Raw genomic sequence first — 21,651 nt, 5'->3', positions numbered from 1 at the left:
TGGGGAGGGGCGGGGGGGTGTCTAGTGGCTATTGATTTAATAAAACTTGGCTTTTATGTTTTGAGCTTCAGGCAAGCAAGGCTTATGGGCTTCCTGCTAGGTTCTTGCAAACGTACCTGTGAAACATAGGTAGGTTAATGAAGAGTTAAACATTGATTAGACCCTTAAGTATTTGACTATTGAACTTCCCACTGAGTTTCTTACATAATTTTTTACTTCAGCTCTCCATAAATATTTCAGGTTTGAAGACTGATTTATTTAAATTTAAGTGATAATAAAAGTAAAATACTATTTATTACAAAAGATCAAATATTATAAAGAAGTAATCCATGTCTATAAGAGTTCTTTAGCTACACTGTTAATGGATTAGCTTCAGTGCAGTGTCAAACCCCCACCCAACTATACAGAAAAATAAGTATTTCTAAAGGAGTTAATTAACTCAGTTTGATCAGCCAGTGAAACAACTGGTGAATAACAGCTCCTTTCAAGTTCCAAAGCTGAGTTCTTTCAAGAAAGGACATGTTTAATTAAACGTTGTAGAATTTCACTGACTGCACATGAAGTGGTTTGTGCTCAGTATATTTGAGAATGAAACTCAGTACCCTGAGGTGATTAATTTCACTATCTCTACTTTTTTTATATAAAAAGAAGTTTTCTTCCCATAGTAGTTGATAGGACATAGGCAAGATTTTCCTTATGCTATAGTAGTAGAAAATACGAGCTATGTTCCCAGTGAACTTTCATATCACACAGAATTGTTCCACACAGGTTAACTTTTTTTACCTGTAGATTAAAACACTGTAAGAGATGTAAAAAATTCTGTATTGTTGTGTTACCTTGCAGTCTTATAGTTTTCTACTTGTCAAGACACAAGAACCAAGATTTGAATGTTTAGGGCAGAGTATGCTGAGTTTAACTGTACTGCAGTACAAGGTCACATTAGAGCACAAATAGCAATGGCTGGGATGAAGTTTGAACTAGAACTGATTGTTTTATAGTAACAGCAGGATATTTGGATGAGCAATACCGTAATTTAGTGGGTACTAATAGTGCTGAGTCTGCACAGCCTTTACCAGCTTCCCAAGTGAGATGAACACTACTCACTTTGTTTCCTCTTGTGGCCAGCATGCATCCCTGCACGTCACCTGTGGATGTGCTTGATGGCTTGCACAGCTCACTGAGAGCAACTGATGTCTCACAGCAGTGAGAGCATTTCTCTTTGACTCTAGCTGGCTCTATAAGAACTTAAAATATTTGGATTAGATGCTGTCAGACACATGATTAGGCCAACTGCTTTCTTTTTAAGTCTTATGTGTCTTAGTTAGGTCTGTAGAGTGACTGGTCTGAGCAGGACTGCAGATCCTTCAAGGAACCTGCAGCAAGACTGCAACAGAAGAGTGCAACTTGAGTGGGATGATCACAGGTTGTATACATGTGTACAGTGATGCCACCTTAGTGTCTACAATAGGATTCAGTCATTTTCTAGTCACTGAAGTTCATGACAAGGCAAATCTTATACAAGCTCACTTTGAAGGTAGTTCAGCTCAGTGGCTGCAGGTTTTTAAAAATTGTTTCTGTCTTTTTTGTTCCATGTGACAGACCTTCATATGCCATTTCTTAGCTTCTGGGATTCATACAAATGCAGGACTTCCAAAGCAAATACAACTAACTCAGTGACACTGAATATGTATGACAAGACATTGACATTTTGTCAGAAGAGTGTAACCCCAACGCACAAAGTGGCTTTAAGCATCCATGTGGGATGCTGTGCTTCACTAAACCTCTCTTTCTTAACAATGATAAGTGACATGTCACATAGATCAGGCAGACAGTTTGCGAAAAGCCTCTATAGGGAAAAGTGTTCCAGAAATTTTGTGGCCATTGCCCTGTAAAGAAGTGCAAACAGGAGGTCACCTTTATGAGCACTGGTGCTTTTTTTAGCCAAGTGAGAGTACACAAGGAACTTCTTCAGTGGACATCCCAGTTTAAACTAGCCAACCACAAAACACCTTGAGAAACAGCAGGGGTTTGATTAGCACTCCCACTTTACAGAGATCTGTCAAATCCAGTATAAATTGCTAAGACAAATACATTTTTGAAATGTGAAAGTTGAATTCACACAAGCTGGATATAAAATTGCAATAGAAAATCCCCAATAATAAAGAACCTAAGTGTAAGGTAGATATATTAGGTGTATAAAAATTGCAATATCAGCAGTTCAAATGGTCCCTCCATTACTGAACATTCATTACTGAACCAGAACCTCATTACTGAACATTGCTGGTAAGAAATACTTCAAGAAAACATCAGAGCTTTAAAAGTCAGACACTAAGATAATGACAAATATATAAATACCAAGACTGAATCGTAGTGGGAGGTATAAAATTCTCATTGTGAGTCAGCACTTCTCTGTAAAAAAATCTTCAACAGACAATAAAAATAGCAGAAAAAGAACAGAAATAATATGCATAATGTGAATGAACACCATTTTATAAAAGGAAGGAGATAAAATTTTTATTCCAAAACGAAATTTATATAAATTAAAGATGAGGCATATTTTATGGCAAACTATGAAGTGTAACATTGTCTTTATGGTTTGATACTTGATTTTTTTAATATTTTTTTAAGGAAAATATTAAAGCTGAATAAGTAGCACCTGCATATATATGTATAAAATACACATTCCACAGTCAAAACAGGTTTGTAAATGAAAGTACATCTACTGATACTTAAGTTATTTCCTGGAGGTAGGGACTACTACATGCTGGGACTCCCAGATCTCCATAATAGCATTCTGAAAAGTCCTCTGAATGCATACCTGTAACTTTTTATTTATACATGCTTATGCAATAAAACAAAATTCTCATTGCATAATATTATTGTTTCACATATTTGAGACGAGAAGTCAGGATTCTCTCTGACTGGGACAGTGAGCTTCTCAACAGCTCACAGAATCAGGATCTCTCTGTTTTATTGCCATTTTATGGCCCAATTACACCCTTTTCTGCACAGATCCAGAAAACTGTCCCTCTCCAAAAACTTTGCAATCTCTCTGAAAAGCAAGACTGGCAGGGAGAGATTTGCACCCTCTGACGTGGAGGGATCAGATCCCTGGGTAGCTCTGCCCCAATACTTTTGCAATATTTTCAAGCAGAGATTTGTGCCTGTCTTTGGGAGAGTGCTTGAATGAATCCTCACATGTGGGGAAACTTCCCCACAAGTTTCAAGGACTCAGGGATGGGAGAAATCAGTATTTCCCATTCCTTAGTTGTCAGTGAGAGACTGGACCAGATTCCACACACAGTCAAAGGGGTATCACTCAGGAATGTAACCCCTCTCTTACCGGCTCTACCCAGTGACTTTACAGGTGGCTGATGTAACTTGTGTTACTTTGACAATGTGCTTGTGTATTCTCATTAAGGCATCAATCGTACTAAAGAGAAAAACACTGTAAACTTTTTGGGGATTATCTAGTGAATTGAATTTTTCTCAGTAGGTCTGACAGCTATGTCTTACAAATTAAGACAAAAAGGATAGTCAGGTTATGCAGGGGAGTTCAACCACAACATCTTCCTTGCCCATTAATAATTAAATGCATTAGGATAATTGAATAAGAAGCTGTTTCTCCCAACTTGTTCATTAAAACTTGTAGCAGAGGAGGAAAAGGGAAGGAAAGGTGCTTCTTCTACTGAATGAGAATCATTCTAAACACAGATGCTCCAGCCAATTCAAAGGCTAAATTCTCCTCTCTGTTGCTCACTATACCGGTTCTTTCAACTGTGGTTTCTTAACATGATTAAAGTTTCTCTTGATATGAGTAAGAGAAATTCTGAACTCAGAAAGAATGGGAGAGAGATAAAATATCTGTTAGGAAGACCTGAGAGAGAAAGATCACATTATATAGCTCTTAAATATTTTAAATCCTTACCTACTTCTCAAGCTATGAACAGATGGACAATTTATGGTGAGACGGGCAAAGACAGTAGCAACTCAGTGAATGCCAGCTGCTTTGCTGTAGCTGCCTACATGAGGTGGGTTTCACTTCAGCATAACAGAATGCATATGAACGGTTATCACAGAGTACCTGACAGAGGGGATGAGTCTGCATTTGATCTTGTTTTACCATAACTTCCATGTCTACAACCAAAATAAATGTAAGAACTTAGACACTTCCACCAACTTCAGCTAAATCAGTAACTGTCTCAAAGTGTCAGGGCAAATACAATATTTCAAATTACTCTAGAGTTCTTCAGAGATTTAAAAATCAGTCAGAAAATTGGTGAAAACATGATTAAAGTCAGAACAAAACCAAATATCTGGGAAATCATGTGACAGAGAACTAGCCTGCATGGTTTCTGCAAAAGGAAATTATGCCTTAGTAATAAGTGTACTGAACATCTTAATAAAGTAATAAGCACAGCTTTTATGGGACAGTTTAAATAGGCCTTTGGAAAGTTCCAGTATAAGAATTACTGCAGAAACTAAGTAGCTGCTGCCTAAGAGGCCCAGTATTGAAGGAAATAAATATCTGATTAGGAAGCAGAGAGCAATTGATTAATTTTCATCTTGAAGCCCATTTACAGAATAATTGCTTATGATTCCATGTCTGGACTCGTGTTATATTCCTTAATTAACAGGAAAAGATAGAAATAGTAATGTAATTAAATTTTCAGAAGACATAATATTAGTTAAAGAATTCAGGATCAGAAGGGGCTGTGATACACTGAATTTACAAGATGAATGGACAGCATGACGGAAACAAACATTTAAGGTCAATAAATAGAATGTAATACATACTGGATGGAAAATATTAAAGAATAATTTATCTCTAAATTACCTATGTAAAAATTCAGGAAAGGACCTAAGTATTACTGCAGACAAGTCAGTGAAGAACTTTCTTCCATACGCAGATGCATTAGGAAAAATGCATATAGTCTTCTAAGGTCATTCTATAAATCAAAGATGCATCTTCTCTGGAGTGTTGTGTATAGAACTCCTACATGATAATGTGGTACTGGAGTAGGCTAGGAAAGAGCAACAAAAGTGTCATGGAAAGAGAAATAGGAAAGATTCAGATTACCTTTGAGATTAATTAACACTATCATGATAAGATGGAAAATCACAACTCTAAGTCAAGGACTCTTCAAAAACACCACAGAGGAACTGGGTATCTTTATGGAAATGTAGTTTTCATAGCCCAAATTTTCATAATTAATTATTGTAAATTTAGAAAAGAAGTTAAATTTCATATCTCAGGATGGAAACCAACTGCTTGTTATAAGAAAATAACAGGTAAATTTGTGTAAGAAATAACTTCTTTGACAATATTCAGACTAAATACCTGTTCCTGGCGACTGCTGGGTAATAAAACTACACAGAATGGACTATTGTTGAATAGAAAACTATGTTTTCAAGATTTTTGGTGGTTTTGAGACATTTTCAAGATTTCAGAAATGTTTCTGTTTGCTGAGCAGTCAGAAACAAGTCCCTTAGAACCATCACTATCTATGGGATTAAAGGGCTGCTTGTGACCTAGATTCAAGTTTCTGATACAAGTAAAAACAATACAGTCATCCTGAACCTGATGGGGTTTTTCCACTCTCATTAAATATTTACTTTATTGACACAGTTTTGTGACCTGTCCACCACTGGAAATTTACCTTTATTTTCCCACCCCACTGAAAAATTTTTGAAGAAGTCCTGCCATGGATCTGATTCATAAAGATTTTTCACCCCCCATTCTCAAACACAAAAGATGATGTTGCTCAATTCTGACTTCTGGGGTAGTTATCAATCTGGAATCAACACCTGGAAATGGGAGTAAACATCTGAGATAAATATATTTTGCTTCATATTTTATCTATATTAACTGGAAATGTATAATTGGATTTGGATAAGTCTAGGAAAAGAAGACAGGTGGTGAACTGGAATCATTGTGGTTTAAGGCTGTTGATATAGTCCTTTTTGAACAGGTTTGTAGGTACAAATTCCTAATTCAAGAACTAGATGATACCTCTCATCAGTCCAGTGCAAAAAAAGTTAGTTTAAGAATTTACTCTTTCCCCAAATAATCAAGGTAAAAAAGAACACAGCCAAGAGCATCTCTCATATCTGAGCATCACATTCTCTAGTACATCATTCTAATTTATTTCATGTCCTTCCTTGCTCAGCTACAATATATTACTCACATTTGTTCTCAACAGGTAATCTGGCTTTTTATCAGTTGTAGACCAAATTCCTTGGCTAATCTATTCATCTTTTTGCTGCATTTCAGATACAAACACATTTCTCGGCTTCTGAAAGAGCAATGTAAATGATGATGCTTGTGCTCTTTTTCATTTATTCCTTGTCATTTTAAGTTTGAATAACAGGATTTGATCAGAGCAGTGCTATTGGCAACAGTAGTCAGAATGAGGTCTCTTCTGTCTCTTAAGATTTGTCGAGTATTTACAGTTCATTCTATCGGATAAACTATGGCCAAGGTGAAAATTCAAACAGATGTCACAACAGGATATAATAGCATAATAACAGAAATTAGCAAGCCATAAGTGCAGTGGCAGGCACAGACAGACCTTGCTCCGCCTGTGCTTGCCTTGGGACCAGAAGCCACATCCCGTACGCTGGCAAGACAGAAGTCAGGAGGATCCCAGTGGTACAGTGCACGTTTGCTTATAAGCCCTACCCAGAGTCTTGGTATTTGGGGTTTCTGCTCATTTGGGAGTCCCTCCAACACGCTTGTGTGGAGCGGCAAGTAAGTATGCCCTTCAAAAGCCACTGAGGCTTCTACAGCAGCTTCTGGGGGAAAAATACTAAATCCTCTGTAATGAAAGCTTTGTGAAAGGTGCACTTCACAGCTTTGGTATGCACATTGCCTATGAAAGCAAAGTGATTGCAAAGAGGACCAGATCCTGGAAACCTTGTGCTGCATTTTCACTAATTCTAGGCATGAAACATTTTTTTTTCCACTGCTGGGCACATTCTTGAGATAGTAAAAATTTATTTCATTCTCAGAGGAGAGTAAGAGGCAGAAACCTTGGAAAATCCTTGAAATGAGAATGTCTTTTTTTTTCTGCAGGCCATTGATAGATAGCATTTCAGTAATTTCAAGTTTAACCTTTTCCTTTTTGATCTCTTTTATCCAAATTTACTAACAGTTTGAAATAAAAGGACTTTTCATTTTAAGGACAGGCTGAGAGTGTAGGGGTTGTTCAGCCTGGAAAAGAGAAGGCTCTGGGGAGACCTTTTAGTAGCTTTCCAGTATTTAAAGGAGGCCTACAGAAGAGATGGGGACAGACATCTTAGTAGACCCTGTTGTGACAGGACAAGGGATAATGGTTTTAAACTAGAAGAGACAAGATTTAGACTAGATATAAGGAAGACATTTTTTAGAAATTTTTTAGAGTGTGGTGAAACACTGGCACAGGTTGCCCAGTGAGGTGGTAGATGCCCCATCCCCGGAAACATTCAAGATCAGTTTGAAAGGGTCTCTGAGCAACCTGATCTAGTTGAAGATGTCCCTGCTCAAGGCAGAGGGGTTGGACTAGACGACCTTTAAAGGTCCCTTCCAACCCAAACTATTCTATGATTCTATGATCTTGGTTTCGTAGAATACTGTATTTTTACAACTAGGGTTTCAGCAGCCACCTGCAAATTCAGGTAACTCTTCCGTTTGAGACATCTCAGTCCTTTTAGTGAAATTTTGATAAGTTTTCACAGTAACCATTACAGGTACGTGCAATGTTTTATTGAAATCCCAGGCTGGACATTTGGGGTACATTTATTCTGTCTCCAGAGTTTGAATGCTGGTCACACAGCACAGCTTGCTCTGCAGAACTAGTTGCAGGTTGTTTAAACTGGGGAATACATGGAAGTTTTCTTCCAGTTTCTGTCCAATGTTCCTTCCCACAAAACTCATGCTATGAGATTTGGACATGGGATTGTTGCATTATCAGCTTTTGTAATTCCCCATGTCAGGCAGAGGCTTAGAAACCTGAACATGACTTCAAGTGGCTTTTTGCTTCATTTTATGTGTTTACCACTACAAGCTTTAATATCGAAAAAAGCACATATTTCTCTAAAACAGATGATGCTTCATAACCTTCCTCTAGCCTCCCCTTGCCCTTTCATGCCTTCCCATTCCAATCTATTCTCCTTCTTCATTGTTGATTTTGAAATATTCTCTCTGCATGTCTATATCCCAGTATTAGTGTCCGGGAGGAAGGACGACTGGGACTAAAGTTAAGTATGGGAATCTAGAGAGCTGGAATTTGCTCTCATCAATAGCAGAGCTGGGTATCTGTGAGAAAATACTTTATCTTTCTGATTATTAATTTTTTCATCTGGCAAAGAAATCTGTTCATATATTGCATAATATATGTATAGTTTGAGATACGTACACAAAAGGCTCATATATAGGTGTTTGAATTACTTTTTTCTGATATTACATGTTATAACTGTGGTTGTGAAAATACAGTATTTTTGTTTCCATTTCAGCTACGGTGAAAAAGGAAGGGGAGAAGAAAGGTAAATCATTTATTTTCCCTTGACTGAAGTGTCTTTCAGGCTGTGACTGCTGTGAGAAATGTCTCTTTCATTCAGTGATACAATTGCAATGACATACACCACCTCATGTGCTACCATCAGCCAGCTTTATCTACTCCTACTGTGATAACACAGTTGTCATTTCCAGTATTGTTAGCTCCTTTTTACCACAGGCCAAACCAGCCTAGTATCAGACACTTCATCGTTCTGATTGGGAAGAAAATGAAAGGCTTTTGTTACCATGTTAGGATTTGTCAAAGAGAACAAAACTTGCAGTGCACCGTGCATGCTGACCTGGCTGTTTGTTCTTGGCAGAAGGCGCTTTTCTAGGGACATTTAATTTCCTCTTTTCAGATATATATGTAGCATGAATGTAAGCTTTGCTGAAGTCATTCTTTGGTATTTTAACAGATTAGTAGAAAAATTTCTCCAGGATTGAAACCTAAAACAATACTTAAAATGTTTAAAGATAAATATACTGTATTTATCAGATTGTAAATATCTATTTATAGTGTTGTCTTTCAAAATAAGATTCGCTGAGTTGAAACATTTTTTTGTAATTTGACAATTTTATTTCAACTGCAAAAATAATGAAATATTAGCACAAAGGTGATACTTTTCTTTAATCTATTCAACTTTATTGGTTATTTGGTTTATAATCCATATCTTCCTCACTGAACTGGGAACATTTCCAAAACTTTTCCACAGATTTCAGAGGATTATTTGAGATTTAGTATTGAGTAAATCAGATAAAAAAGGGGACTCTATTTCTGAAGTTTACTGATGGGATGGTTAATTTTTGGGGGGCTGGGGGAAGTAACTTTTGTCATTTCAGAAAGGTTTGGAAATTCTGTGATTCACATAGTCAAGCAATGGAACCAACTTTTGCTGTCCATACATGAAGATATTTTCAATTCTGCTAATTTATTATTTTTTTCTGTTATCCCTATACAGAGTCATTAACTGAACTGGAAAAAAAAAAAAATGATAGTCTCAGTTATTTTAACAGCTCATGAGTGAAATCTTGGCTGTGTTAATGGTAGTGGCAAAATTCCCATTCACTCCACTGGAGCCAAAATTTCACCTCATGTGTTTAACAGAATAATAAAATTCATTTTGGTTATCAAAAACAACCATGCTTTATAGGTATCAAGCAGGATATTTTGTCCAAAGATTAATTTGCAGCAACTGAGGCATGAAAGGCAGCACATGAAGCAGGGACAATCAGAAAACTGGCAGCTACACTTACAGCCATTGGTTTTCAGACATCAAAATGCCTGCTGTGTTCACAGCCTTGAATTTATCACATGGACTCTTACATCCTTAATGGAAAGAAAGGAGTGAGGTAATTGCTAAGGGTGCTACTTCAGTCAGCCTTGCCACAGGTTATGGGTCCATTCATTTACAGAAGAACATCAAGGGAATTTGGCTGAAATACCTACTGCTTGCACTTGGTTCATTTTTTACGGGTTAGGATTTTTTTCCTCCTTAACCATAATCTTCTCAAAAAAAAAACCTGATTAAACAAAAGCATTTTTAATGAACATTCTTTGAAGTTGGATCAATTTTTCCATTTAATTTTCTTTTTTATATATTTTCTGCTAAAAAATAATTTCCTCTGATTTCTTAATTTGTTGAAGGGATTTTGCTAACAAGTATAGGTAGGATACTTTCAAGCACTTGGCTCAGGGCAGGGTATACCTCATCCTGCCAGTTACCACCAAACGTACTTCACGGAAACATGGAGGTGTGAACTGAAATTCAGCTTTGGTCATTCTTCTGATATAATAATTTTATTTATTTTCAACTAAACCTCACTTTTGTTTTCTGAGATCATAACCAACATTGTCAGCAATGAAGGTAGTGATCGTAGTGAAAAACATACTAGTCCAAAGAAATTTTCCAGTAACTAAGGAAAACTGGTTCAGCAATGTTATTGTCTTCAGTAGGTAAACACTAAACTGGACAACTGGAGAGAAGTGACATGGCCTCTTCCCAAAAATGAATGTGTCATGCTTTATCTTTCTCATCTAGCTTCACACTCTCTGCAGGCCCCACACAGAAAATATTGCATGTTACTAGCTAACTCCCCGAATCATCAGGTTTTATTTATTTCTACTTATTCTGTTATCGTTAAAAGTTGCTCCAGGCTACATGTGTATTCCTCTGACTTGCAGTAAAAAGGGACAATGTTTGCTAGTTTTGCTTAAGGAGACAGTATTTTTTTACCCAGCTGCAAAAACAATAGAAGTAGCCAGGCAGTGCTCTAAATTGACTGGCTCATTATCCAAAATATATTGTGGTAGGAGCATGCACAGTCCAAATACCACTTTATCATCTCTCATGCGAATCATGCAGCAGCACATATGCACTGTACTGTATACAAAGCTTTCTCCAATTATTCTGCTTATTCAAATACACATCCCTTTCTTAGAAAAAAAAGAATAATGAGCAATACAGAGTGACAAACCATCATAAAAAGGGAAGAGAAGATGGAATGACACTTTCTATCCATGGTACATTCTGTGTGTAGCATAAATCAGACAGGAAGCAGTTTGAAAAAGACAGAAAAGAGCAAAATTAAGATGGAGGTAGCTTACATATTTCACTGACTTCTCCAAATATGAATGATACTAACCAGAACGTTAAGGCACAATTTATACATTAACTGTTTCCATTTGAAAGGTTAGTTCTCTAAGACTTTGTGACTGTAGTCCTAAAAAATAGTCGGCTTCAGCTTCTAGCATCATGCTATGCCTTCTTTCAACATGTGTGGGATAGAGAAGCTGTCATAGAAATGTGTAAAAAAATTGTCAGTTCCTAAAGGGCAAAAGGTAGCAACCCTTTGCATGAGTAAAGCACTTCCTAAAATCCTCAAGAGCAAATCTGGTGGCTAGTACACTAAAATGTTTAATGCTTGATCATAATTCAAAGCACTGCAAGCAGGGATTCAAGTGAATTACAATAGACCCAGGTATTGGTGATGTGACATAAAGCCCATCAGATTCAGGGCACCTCCAGAAAACAATCAAGAGAGCTGTAACAGCAAAATATTTCAACATTTTTTCAGTTTTAAGTGCCCTCTTAAAAGGAAAGAAGTGTTAATATTTTTAAACCAAAACAGTACTTTTACATTTCAAAAATATTTCAGAATCACAGAGAATTAAAAAAATGCTTTGTGTGAAATTGAGCCAGATTAAAGCCAATTTCAAGGTTTCCTAGTTCTGCATAAAACTGAATTTCGTATTGATTCATTCTCATCTCCTTACTGATTTCTTACTAAAGAGGGCATGGACTGAGATGGGGATGTCAAGCAAGCGACTTTAACAAGCTTACTAAGTTCTCTCTTCAGGTCAGTCTCAGGAAAGCTTGCCTGAAGACTGGTTACTTCTGTGATTCTAGTGAACCCAAACAGTATTTAACCATCATATCATCCCTGTGGGTTACACATCCACATGCATAGGTGTAAGAAGAACCATCTCATTGTTTAAAGCGAATCACAAACCTGAGTTGCCAGGAAGATGGTTTCTCCAGACTCCCTACAGCTAATGAACAAGACGGAGAGAGAAAGCTCTGTCTTGGTTCTGAGAGCGTGCTCGAGTGAGCATCTAATTCAGGGTAATCGTCTTCTGGGAGTATCGTATCCTATATAGACTGCCTACAGTTAGAAGTTATGAGTACCTGTAAGCTAGTGAGATGCAGAAGCTAGTTCCCTGTTGATCACATCACTCCCGTTCTGATTTTCAGCATTATCACTCCAACAGCTTGCTCTTAAATTTATTTAACAGTTTTTAGAAAGCCAAAAACCACATTCATCTGACAAGTTTCAGCAATAGTAAATCAACAGGAAAGTATGTTTGATCACATTTTGGCCTTTCCCAATAAAAGCACCATGGTGTAAAAAGCTGCATATAGTCTGAGTGCAGCTAATATCAAACAAATGCAGAAAATGGGCACAGCATCTACACTCCAGCTCCAAACTACATAGTTTTGCCAATCCAGTAAAGGACCACGTCTTTCAATTACTCCTGGTAATGGTACCCTATGCATCGCTTGGAAACTGCTGCTCTGCCTACAGAGCGTGGTATAAACTGACCAAGGCACAGCAGTGTCCCTTTTCAATGTATATGAAAAGCAAGATGCTTTCCAAACTGGAGAAGAACTGAGCAATAGTGCATTTCAGAACTGCTTAGCTTTGGAGTTGACCAGAAGAAATGGAAAGCGATGTTTTTATTCATAAAGCAAATGGTCATGGCAGTGTGGGAGTTCTGCTCAGCTGCAAATGCCACTGGTGAAATATGTGCTACACCTTCATTATGTAGTTTTCTAACATGCCTCAAAGAATAGGAAAGTGGTCTACCTAATTCTGTAAATGCAAAGTGCATTACACAGCCCCCTAATAGAATGTGTATTCCTAAACAAAAAACAAAAAAACAAAAAAAAAAGAAAAGAAAAAGAGAGAAAAAAGAAAAAAAAGTAGAAATACTTTTTAAAAGAGTATCTTAAAATAGTGTCAAAAATTCAGTATTATGTATGAGAAAAAAATAAAAACAACCATATGCTACTATGCTTTTTAAACTAGCAGTGCTGTGATTGAAGGTAGGCATCTCCCTCAAGAGGTAACAGTCATTGAATTAGCCACAAGATGGAGCCCAAAGGATCTTCGAGACAGTAGTTAACGTCTCCTTTCTGAATCATGTTAAGAAATAAATAATGCAATTTTACTGAAGAACAGTTTATGGGAATCTTAAGCTGCAGACAACGTATTCTTCAATGTGAATCTACTCCTGCCTAAAGATATTTTTCATTTAATAGATGACTGGCCATACATCGGTGAACTTTGACTTGCCATGCTGAAGCAACAAAACCCCAGCATTTTCAAGGAATATTGATGAATGGAGAATTTGCATGAAATATGGAAAATGCTTTGAAAGTCTATAGGAGTTATCTGAAATTTGCTTCATCTCTGTTTACCTTGTCTCAACTATCTTGGGAGATATTAATAATTTATGTCCATTTTGCAGGGTTATGTGAGACTTAATGATCAGTACAACCTCTGTTAAGTGATGGCCAGATCTTGAGGGACCAGGCTCATGTACTTTCCATGTTGCAGATATTTCAGTTAGGATAAGACATGACCAGAAAGCACCCTCCAGGGTACCCATTCAATATAAGTAGAAAGCAGGCAGACAAAGGATGAGTGCAGTGGGCTCAACACTTTTCACTAAATTCATAAATTTAAATAACTTTTTTAGATCCTTAGATGAACTTAATCATTAAGAAACTATAACTCATACAAATTTAGATGTCTAAACCAGTCACCTACATTGAAGCTATTCACTGTAGTCTCACTTTAGAGTTAGTGGAGAGAAATAAGCATCTGCAGAGAGTGTTTCATCTGTTCATCCTATGTATCTGTAAGAAAACAAAGAATTACCCCCTGGAGATACCTGTATATCTGACTTGACTATAACAAGGAACATAGTTTAGGTTTAGTAACAAAAATAGAAAACAAACTGCAATGAACATCAGGATAGTTTGTTGTTAATTATTTTAACAACCCTCCCTAAACCTTGAATTAATTTTTGTCTTTTAAGAATCTGACATCAAAAGAGGAGAAAGGTGAGAAAATTCAGGAAGTCATTTATAGATCTTAACAGCTGATTGAATATCCACTTTCATTGTACTTAGATGGAGGGGCTAATGCGAATATTTAATCTAAGATTCTTAACATTAAGCTGCAAATTCCATGTTTATCTCCCTAGCACCTTGTCTTCAGTGTACTCATAGTTAACACCCATAAAACTAATGATGCTGACTTGCATCAACGTTTTTTTTTATCCACAATTTTAGTCTCAACAGGATTTAATCTAAACCTTGTCATTGATTACACCTTTGTAATCCATTCAAGGTAAAATTGGGAGAATACTTTTTTTTTTATGTCTTGTGTAACAACAAACCTGCAAAACAATTCATATTGATAAATCTGGCATAGCATTTCAATTGCAGTTATGATTACAATTTGTGTTAATCATTCTTACTTGCCCTAAAGTACAACAGTAATTTATTCAGCCCCTTCTACTGATAAATGGAGACAGTTAAACTAGTATTTTAATGATTATGAAACAGCTGTGATTTCTGAAGAAAGAGTGATCTGTGTAATTGGTGGTCTGTGTTGTTACTATAAGTTAGGTGTAATACATGTATATTTGCATCATGTCAGCAACACTCTCACCTGTCAATCAACATAATATGTTTAAACATCTGGATATCCATATAGCACATGGTTAATTGGCTAAAAATTTCCCCATGGGATAAACTAACACTTTATTGCTCTGTGCAAAGATGTCTGCAAATGAATGCTCAGAGGTACTCTGTTCAGATGCAATTCCAGAATTAACAGATCTTCTAGTGGCAATCTTCATTTCCTTCTTTATCTATGCAGACATGATTTTCAGAAATGTGCTCTTACAAAGTTGTAATTAAAGCAAAAACAGTGATCAGCAGCGTTTCATGAGGAAAGAAGATGGTTCAGGATGTTCTGCCTCTAGAAGCTAGTCATTAGCTCTCTGCTTTAATCACCGTATTAATTTGGGTAGCACACTGGGAAAAGTCCATCTTTTCAAAAGCTAATTATTTTTTATTGTTCTCCCCTCCAAATATCAACTAATGACTGCTCCAAAATTCTTCTTTTCTAGATTTTCTTAAGGTCATCCTATTCTTGTTTTAATGATGATTATTTTACATTTATTTAATAATGTATGTAAATGTATATTCAGCCACGATTGTTCTTTTACAAATCCAGTCATAGTTAAGGAGCTCATCAAAGAAGTATTTGCATGGAATCTGGACCCAGGGTGTTAGTTTGGCACCTTTCACAAAAAACAGGCATTATGAAACAGACTGATGAGTCAATAATTTATGTTGCAATAAAGCATGGCCTGAGCTTGGCTGTGTTTTGCCTTAGCTATATGCAAATGTAAAACTGATATTGCTAAAAATGAAAGTTTGTTAAGCATATTCTCCCTCATCTGTATGTTCCCATCCCATAATTCCAGGGAAGAGCACATGAAAACGTCAGAAGCTGAGGATGATATGAGAGGAAGCTCTTCAGGTCTTTCACCACACGTGCCTAAAGATGAAATGCATTAATGCAGCACATGTACCTCATCTACATTTGACTGAAATTTTATTCTTTCCAGCTCCGTCGATGGAAGATTTGTCCTCCTGGGATTTTAAGACTTATAGTACTTTAAAGACATTCACTTTCAGTGCTATCATACAAGATTGCTGTTTCAACAAGACTTACATTTCCCAGTGCATTTCTATTGTTTAACTGACAAACTGGGAAACAGAGAAAGATTGGGATCATTACTAATGCTCCCTACAGGCATGCATCTCAGATTCAAGTTGAAGCGATTCCTCTCATTAAAAATCATTTTTAAATGTTGGAAATGTCTGTACTTCTTTGCTGCTTCTACCATATTTAGCCCATGCTAAACTTTCTCCCTTCCCTCCTCTTTCTGAACTACTTTTTGTTTTTCCCGGTTATATAAAGTACTCTTGAATTGCCAGTTAAAAATAAGTCTCAAAAAACAAGTTGTTCTAGATAACAACAGCAAAATCCACCAAAACCAAGAGACAGCTCATTCTTCACTATACAGCCCTGAGGTGTAAGGCGAACCAAACAGCAAGAACACAAGCGTGCTAACTGTACTTCCAGATAGCCTCAGATAAATCGCTTAGCTTTTCATACCTGTCATGTTAATTTGGAATAATACTTCCTTAATGTGTAGAAACCTGGACAAATATCCTGGAAAATGGTAGGTTTAAAGTAAATCAGAAATGTAAAGTGGATGCTGTAGGGAATCAAGAGATCCGTAAAGGACAAGGCTTGCACAGCATGGACATTAAAATGCTCATACACCAGCTCCCTCTATTTGTGTGACCGGCACCTCCACACTCTTGTTTCTTTCTTTACTTTGACTTATCCATAGGGCAAACTATTGGCCATAAACTGTCAAGGCAATTTCCTAACACAGAGCAGGGGTCAGGGCAAGCACAAGCCATTCTCTTTATAGGAAGCTTTCTGCAGCTAGTCTGTTTTTTGAGGAAACATGCTCATTAGACTTTTTTCTGCACAATCAGTCTGCCAGCTGCTCAGCCAGTCAGCAGGACTTGAGGAGGACATAGGCAGATATGAGGGATCAGATCTGCTGATCTAGAAAACTTGCAGGAACATTAGACTTCTTTGAATGACAAATAGTACAGTCGATAACTTTACAAAGACGGGGAGTGGCTCTTGAACAGTGATAAATCCTAACAATTCCTTTTTTTTCCAAAGTTGTTATCATCTGAGACATTCTGAACTGGCCCAATGTTTTATTCTGGTTTACTTTTTGATAGCCCAGTTGCTCCACAGTCTGAAAAACCTTGCATTGACTGGAATAAAACTGTTTTATTCAACCTTAAATTAAAGCACATTGACGATTAGGCAGAATGATGTGGCATCTTAAGTTTTTGCAGACTACAGTATTCCCACTGAATTCTGAAGGAGGAATGTCAATCAGTTTGTCTAAGGGCCAAATTGTTAGTTTGTCTAGAGTTCATTTTCAGGGAGAATGGACTTACTTGAATCAAGGAAATAAAAGATTTATCCTTTGTCATGATATATAAACTGCAAGGTTAGGGCACAAATCTTGAGAATTCCATTAAAAGACTCCTGTTGATCTTGATTCCTCTTTTGGTCTGTAATGGTGTTACAGATAACCATCATGGGTGTGTTCATCTAATGCCCAGTCCAAATCCTATTAAAGAGTCTTTGTGCTCTCTTTAATGAGAGATGAACCAGGCTTTTACTTAGCCTAATGGAAAATAACTTTCTTATTTATAATACACGTGACTATCCAATTAGAAATAATTTTCTCACCTACATGTATTATTATTTTGTTATTCTTCACTAAAACAAATAGTTCTGGCATTGCTTTCATTTCCTGCATGACATATTCCTTTCTTATGCGCTGTGCACACTCACAAATATATTTGCTGTCTGAACAGCAAATGACTGTTATCCAGATGGAAAATAGACATGTTATAATCAAAAAGCATGTTCTGCTTTTAGCCTCACCAATTTATGGTTCAATAAACCAGAGGATTTCTTTTCTGCACCCATATCAGAAGCTAATTTACAAAAATATGCCGTATATAATTAATGCTCTTATGGCATTCAGAATAACAGGCAAGAGTCAAAGAAAATTTGAAGTGAATGTGGAAAACAGCAGGATAACTACCAAGCCCAGTTACCAAGTTTAATTTAGAGTGACACAAAAGAAATTTCAAAAACGTTTTTGCTGAGGGTAGAACTGGGTAATTTCATTGATCCAGTTGAGATCTTATGTTGCTTCAATTATTTCATCAAGAATCCATCTGTTTTCATTAGATTGGAATCTGACCCTTTTCCTCCTCTTAGTATCATTTAAGTGTTGAATAAATGAAGATAAAGTAGTTACTTAGGACTGACTTTCTTAACGTTGTGAACAACAAGCAGTTATTTACCCAACACGTAGTCCTGTTAGTTAATAACATCTGAACAGCTGTTTGAAGTGTTCATTTAACCCAACGTCCTCTCTCCACCAATGGCCAAACCAGCAAACGCCTAGGGAAGAGTACTGGAATGAAACAGCCACACAGAGATCGCCTTGTGACCTCCCACGATCTCAGCTAAGGAACTTCCTAAGCCAGAAACCTTCATGTTTAAGAGCACTTGGTAGATTTTTCCCTAATTTTCCCAGTCAGTTTTTGAAATTGTGAAAATTTTCAACATCCGCACATTTTGCAGCATGGATTTTCACAGCTTAGCTAGGCACTGTATAAAGAAATATTATTTAAACACAAAATTTGAATAGAGCTGTTTTACTTTCAGTGCAAGATACTACATGAAATGATTGAGAGCAGCAGAATACAGCCTTTCATTTCTCATTATATAAATATTAAATTATATATTATATAATATATATAAATATATATAAATTATATATTATATAATATATATTATATAAATTATATAAATACCATATAATATATCATGAAATATTCTGGAAAGTCTGACTAGCTCAGTCACATTTAGCTTTTATCTTCTTCCTGCTTTCACTAAGTAGACTAAAAATCAGGGTATCTCTGTTATTGACAATTACGATATTGTAAAAACGAAACTAAGGGTCTTGGGATTTCATTTTTCAATTTTCTGCTTGTTGTCTAAGTCATTTGAATTACATCTTTTATGAGAAAATATGACACGTAAGAAGAATAGTTTTAATATTGAATAGAATCATAGTTAGCAGATTTAGCAAAACACTAATGTTTCTTTATGGCCTAAATACCATCTAAAAATTTAACTTTTTTTTTTTTCCAAAAAAAATGCAGACGTGTTCTAGAATAACCAACACATCCTGTAAAAACTTTAGATGATCTTCATTATTTCATCAGAATATGCAGTAGAAATATTTCTGACTGTTACACCAGAAAAAAGAAGGCTGGGCTTTTAGGGAAAGCTCTGGTAGCAATAATCTCAGCGTTCAAGCTCTGGCTGGGTACTGACACCATATGAGTTTGATTAATTAATACCGCCACAGAAAATGTGGGCAAGGGCAACACAGATACCTTCCTAAACTTGAGGGACCAGATCTGGGCTGAGTTCCTATTGCTTTAAACATTCTCCGTGATTCATATTCACCAGCAGAAAAAGGGGAATAACTGCACTGGCTTCACTAGAAAGTTAAGGCGCAATGGTTTTGTTTGGATTTTTGTGTTCTAAAATGAATTGCAGATCTGAGATAAGAATGCTTTAACAAAAGGCTGTTTGTAAAATTCATTAAGCTGTGTCAGTTAGTAGTCTTTAAATGAATACTATTCTTATGTGGCCTAGCTCTGATCATTGTTGGTGGTCACTGAAAGTGTTACATGACACAAAACTTTGTGATAGTTATGTAACCCACTATGCCAGTCCCAAAAGTTGAGATTTTTTTAAATATGTGCCATGAATTTCCTTTTGCAAATTGAAATTCATAGCTAGATGAGCATATCTCACTATGTCTTTTGCCACAATACAAAATTAATTTCCTCTTCAAATTTCAGACATACTTCATGGATACTCAATTACAAAAGACTTTACCTAAGCTTCTGATGTTTAGGAAACTATATTTTGTTGGGTTTGTTGTGTTTAGGCAAAGCAATTGAGCCTAAATTTACAAGAAGATTTTCTTATGCCCTTAAAGATAACAAATGTGGCTTTTTCATAGCATGCCTCTTTTTCTGCTGTTTGTTATTTCTGATTCCTCAAGGATACTTTTAATTCGTATCTTTAGTCTCTATTACCCAAAAAACATTCTGTTATTTTTGCTTTGCTCTGCGCACCATCTCCAGTTGTTGTTGCCTTAAATACACAGCAAGAACTTGGATTAAATTGAGACTGGATATAAAATAGGATCGATTTGGGAAAACAAGCAGAACAAAAACCCAATTGCACAGCAGTTAGTTACTTTTTGTCCCAAGTGGGAGCTCAGGAGCTCAGTGAATCACAGCCCAGAAGCTCACAGCAGCAGAATTATTGCTTGTGGTGCTGGGCCTGCAAAGGCAGCTCATTCCCAGCACTGCTGCATCTCTCCATGGGATTATGCTCTTTCCCACACAGCAGAATGCTACATGCAGGTGGTAGAACCTTTACTCTCTTAAAAACAACAGCTGTCTTGCAAAAGACAAGAAGAAAGATCCAGCTGGTGAGCTGGGCCTTGGCATTTCATTTCCTTCCATAGCACCAGTAGTGACATTGGGTACAGCCCCCCGAGCTCTCACTTTACCTGAGAAATGTTCTCTTAAGGCCCATGGAAAGTATTAGCTCAGTTTTCAGTTTTGCCTCATCTGTCTTTTCTGGAAAAAAATATTGAAAATTAAATAGCTCAATGTTTAGGAGCTGCAGCACTGGAATACTGAGTCCTTTTGATTAGATGTACCTTAATTACATTAATTGCATTTTCAGATACGTCCTTCTGCTCCTTGGAGCATCACTGAATCCATCTGAAATTCATTGACTTCACTAGAGCAGGTGCAATTGTGAGGGACTCTTGCAATTAGGTGTCATTTCCTCACTCAACCCAAAAGTATTTATCTGGCTTTGTCCAGTATTGGACACCTCATGGTCTGAACTTGTGCTGTCTCTTAGTGGGGACTGAGCTGAGCACCTCCCTTAGCAGGGCAGTTGCCCTCGGTCACCATTTAGTGAGGGTGACTCAGCCCACCAAGGAGGAGCAGAGCTTTCCAGGGGTGGAAGGCTCTTCCAGAGGTTGTATCAAACATTGGATAAATGAGGAATTTAGGGTGCCTGTACTCCTTAACTAAGTGTCCCAATTGGGGTGGATAGTATAAGTAAAGCAATGCCAACTGCTGCACATCTTAATATAGATTTCACTGAACATTTATTTTACCTGTCTACAAATGTCATGAATAAATGCATTAAAACCTACATTACAGTTACAAAAATATTAAAATACACCTTTTTTTTGTTTACTTCTAGCTACCTCAGAGAAATCTCACAAACACAGTAAGTATCAAGTTGATAATATTGTTACTTCAGCTTTTAGGAGGAAGGTATTCCTTTCTGTTACCAAATTTTAGCAGCTAAAGATGAGATTCATCAACACAAGCTCACAGGAAATCTTGATGTATCAAAATGGTTTTCACTTACTTTGTAATGCAAGACCAGGCGTGTTTCACAGGTCTCGGTGTGTGTGGAAACTGTTTTCCAATCCAGGCTGGGGTTAGATCCAGCTGTGCACTCTGCCTCCATGACAGCTTCTCACTAGAAAAAATCAAAGGAGACACAGATGAGGATGGGTCATTGCAATTCTCTGGGTAGGGCTTGATCCAAGCAATGGAGAGATTTATCTCTTAGTATGCTACAGCTCTCACCTGCTACATAATTTAGACATAGCTGCTGTAAATCAGAATGAAACATATTTTTAACATTCCTCTGAAATTCCATAGTTTTCTTTTTTCTCTTTTTTCTCATAATGTTGGTTTTTGGATATCACACTGTTTTTAAATAACATAAAATTG

The 21,651-nt window shown here is 36.7% G+C and overlaps 1 protein-coding gene across 1 annotated transcript in view; it reads left to right on the top strand.

Moving 5' to 3' along the window:
• The window catches only part of TRDN (triadin), a 217,612-nt gene that overhangs the window by 161,687 nt on the left and 34,274 nt on the right, over positions 1 to 21,651 (top strand). The window contains exons 28-29 of the mRNA XM_074151019.1: positions 8,494 to 8,523; positions 21,110 to 21,136. Of these exons, the coding sequence (XP_074007120.1) occupies positions 8,494 to 8,523; positions 21,110 to 21,136 (57 nt within the window). The remainder of the gene's footprint in view (positions 1 to 8,493; positions 8,524 to 21,109; positions 21,137 to 21,651) is intronic.

The sequence above is a fragment of the Numenius arquata genome, chromosome 7, assembly GCF_964106895.1.
Source record: "Numenius arquata chromosome 7, bNumArq3.hap1.1, whole genome shotgun sequence".
NCBI classification, from domain to species: Eukaryota; Metazoa; Chordata; class Aves; order Charadriiformes; family Scolopacidae; genus Numenius; species Numenius arquata.
This window is presented reverse-complemented; position numbering and strand designations above follow the sequence as displayed.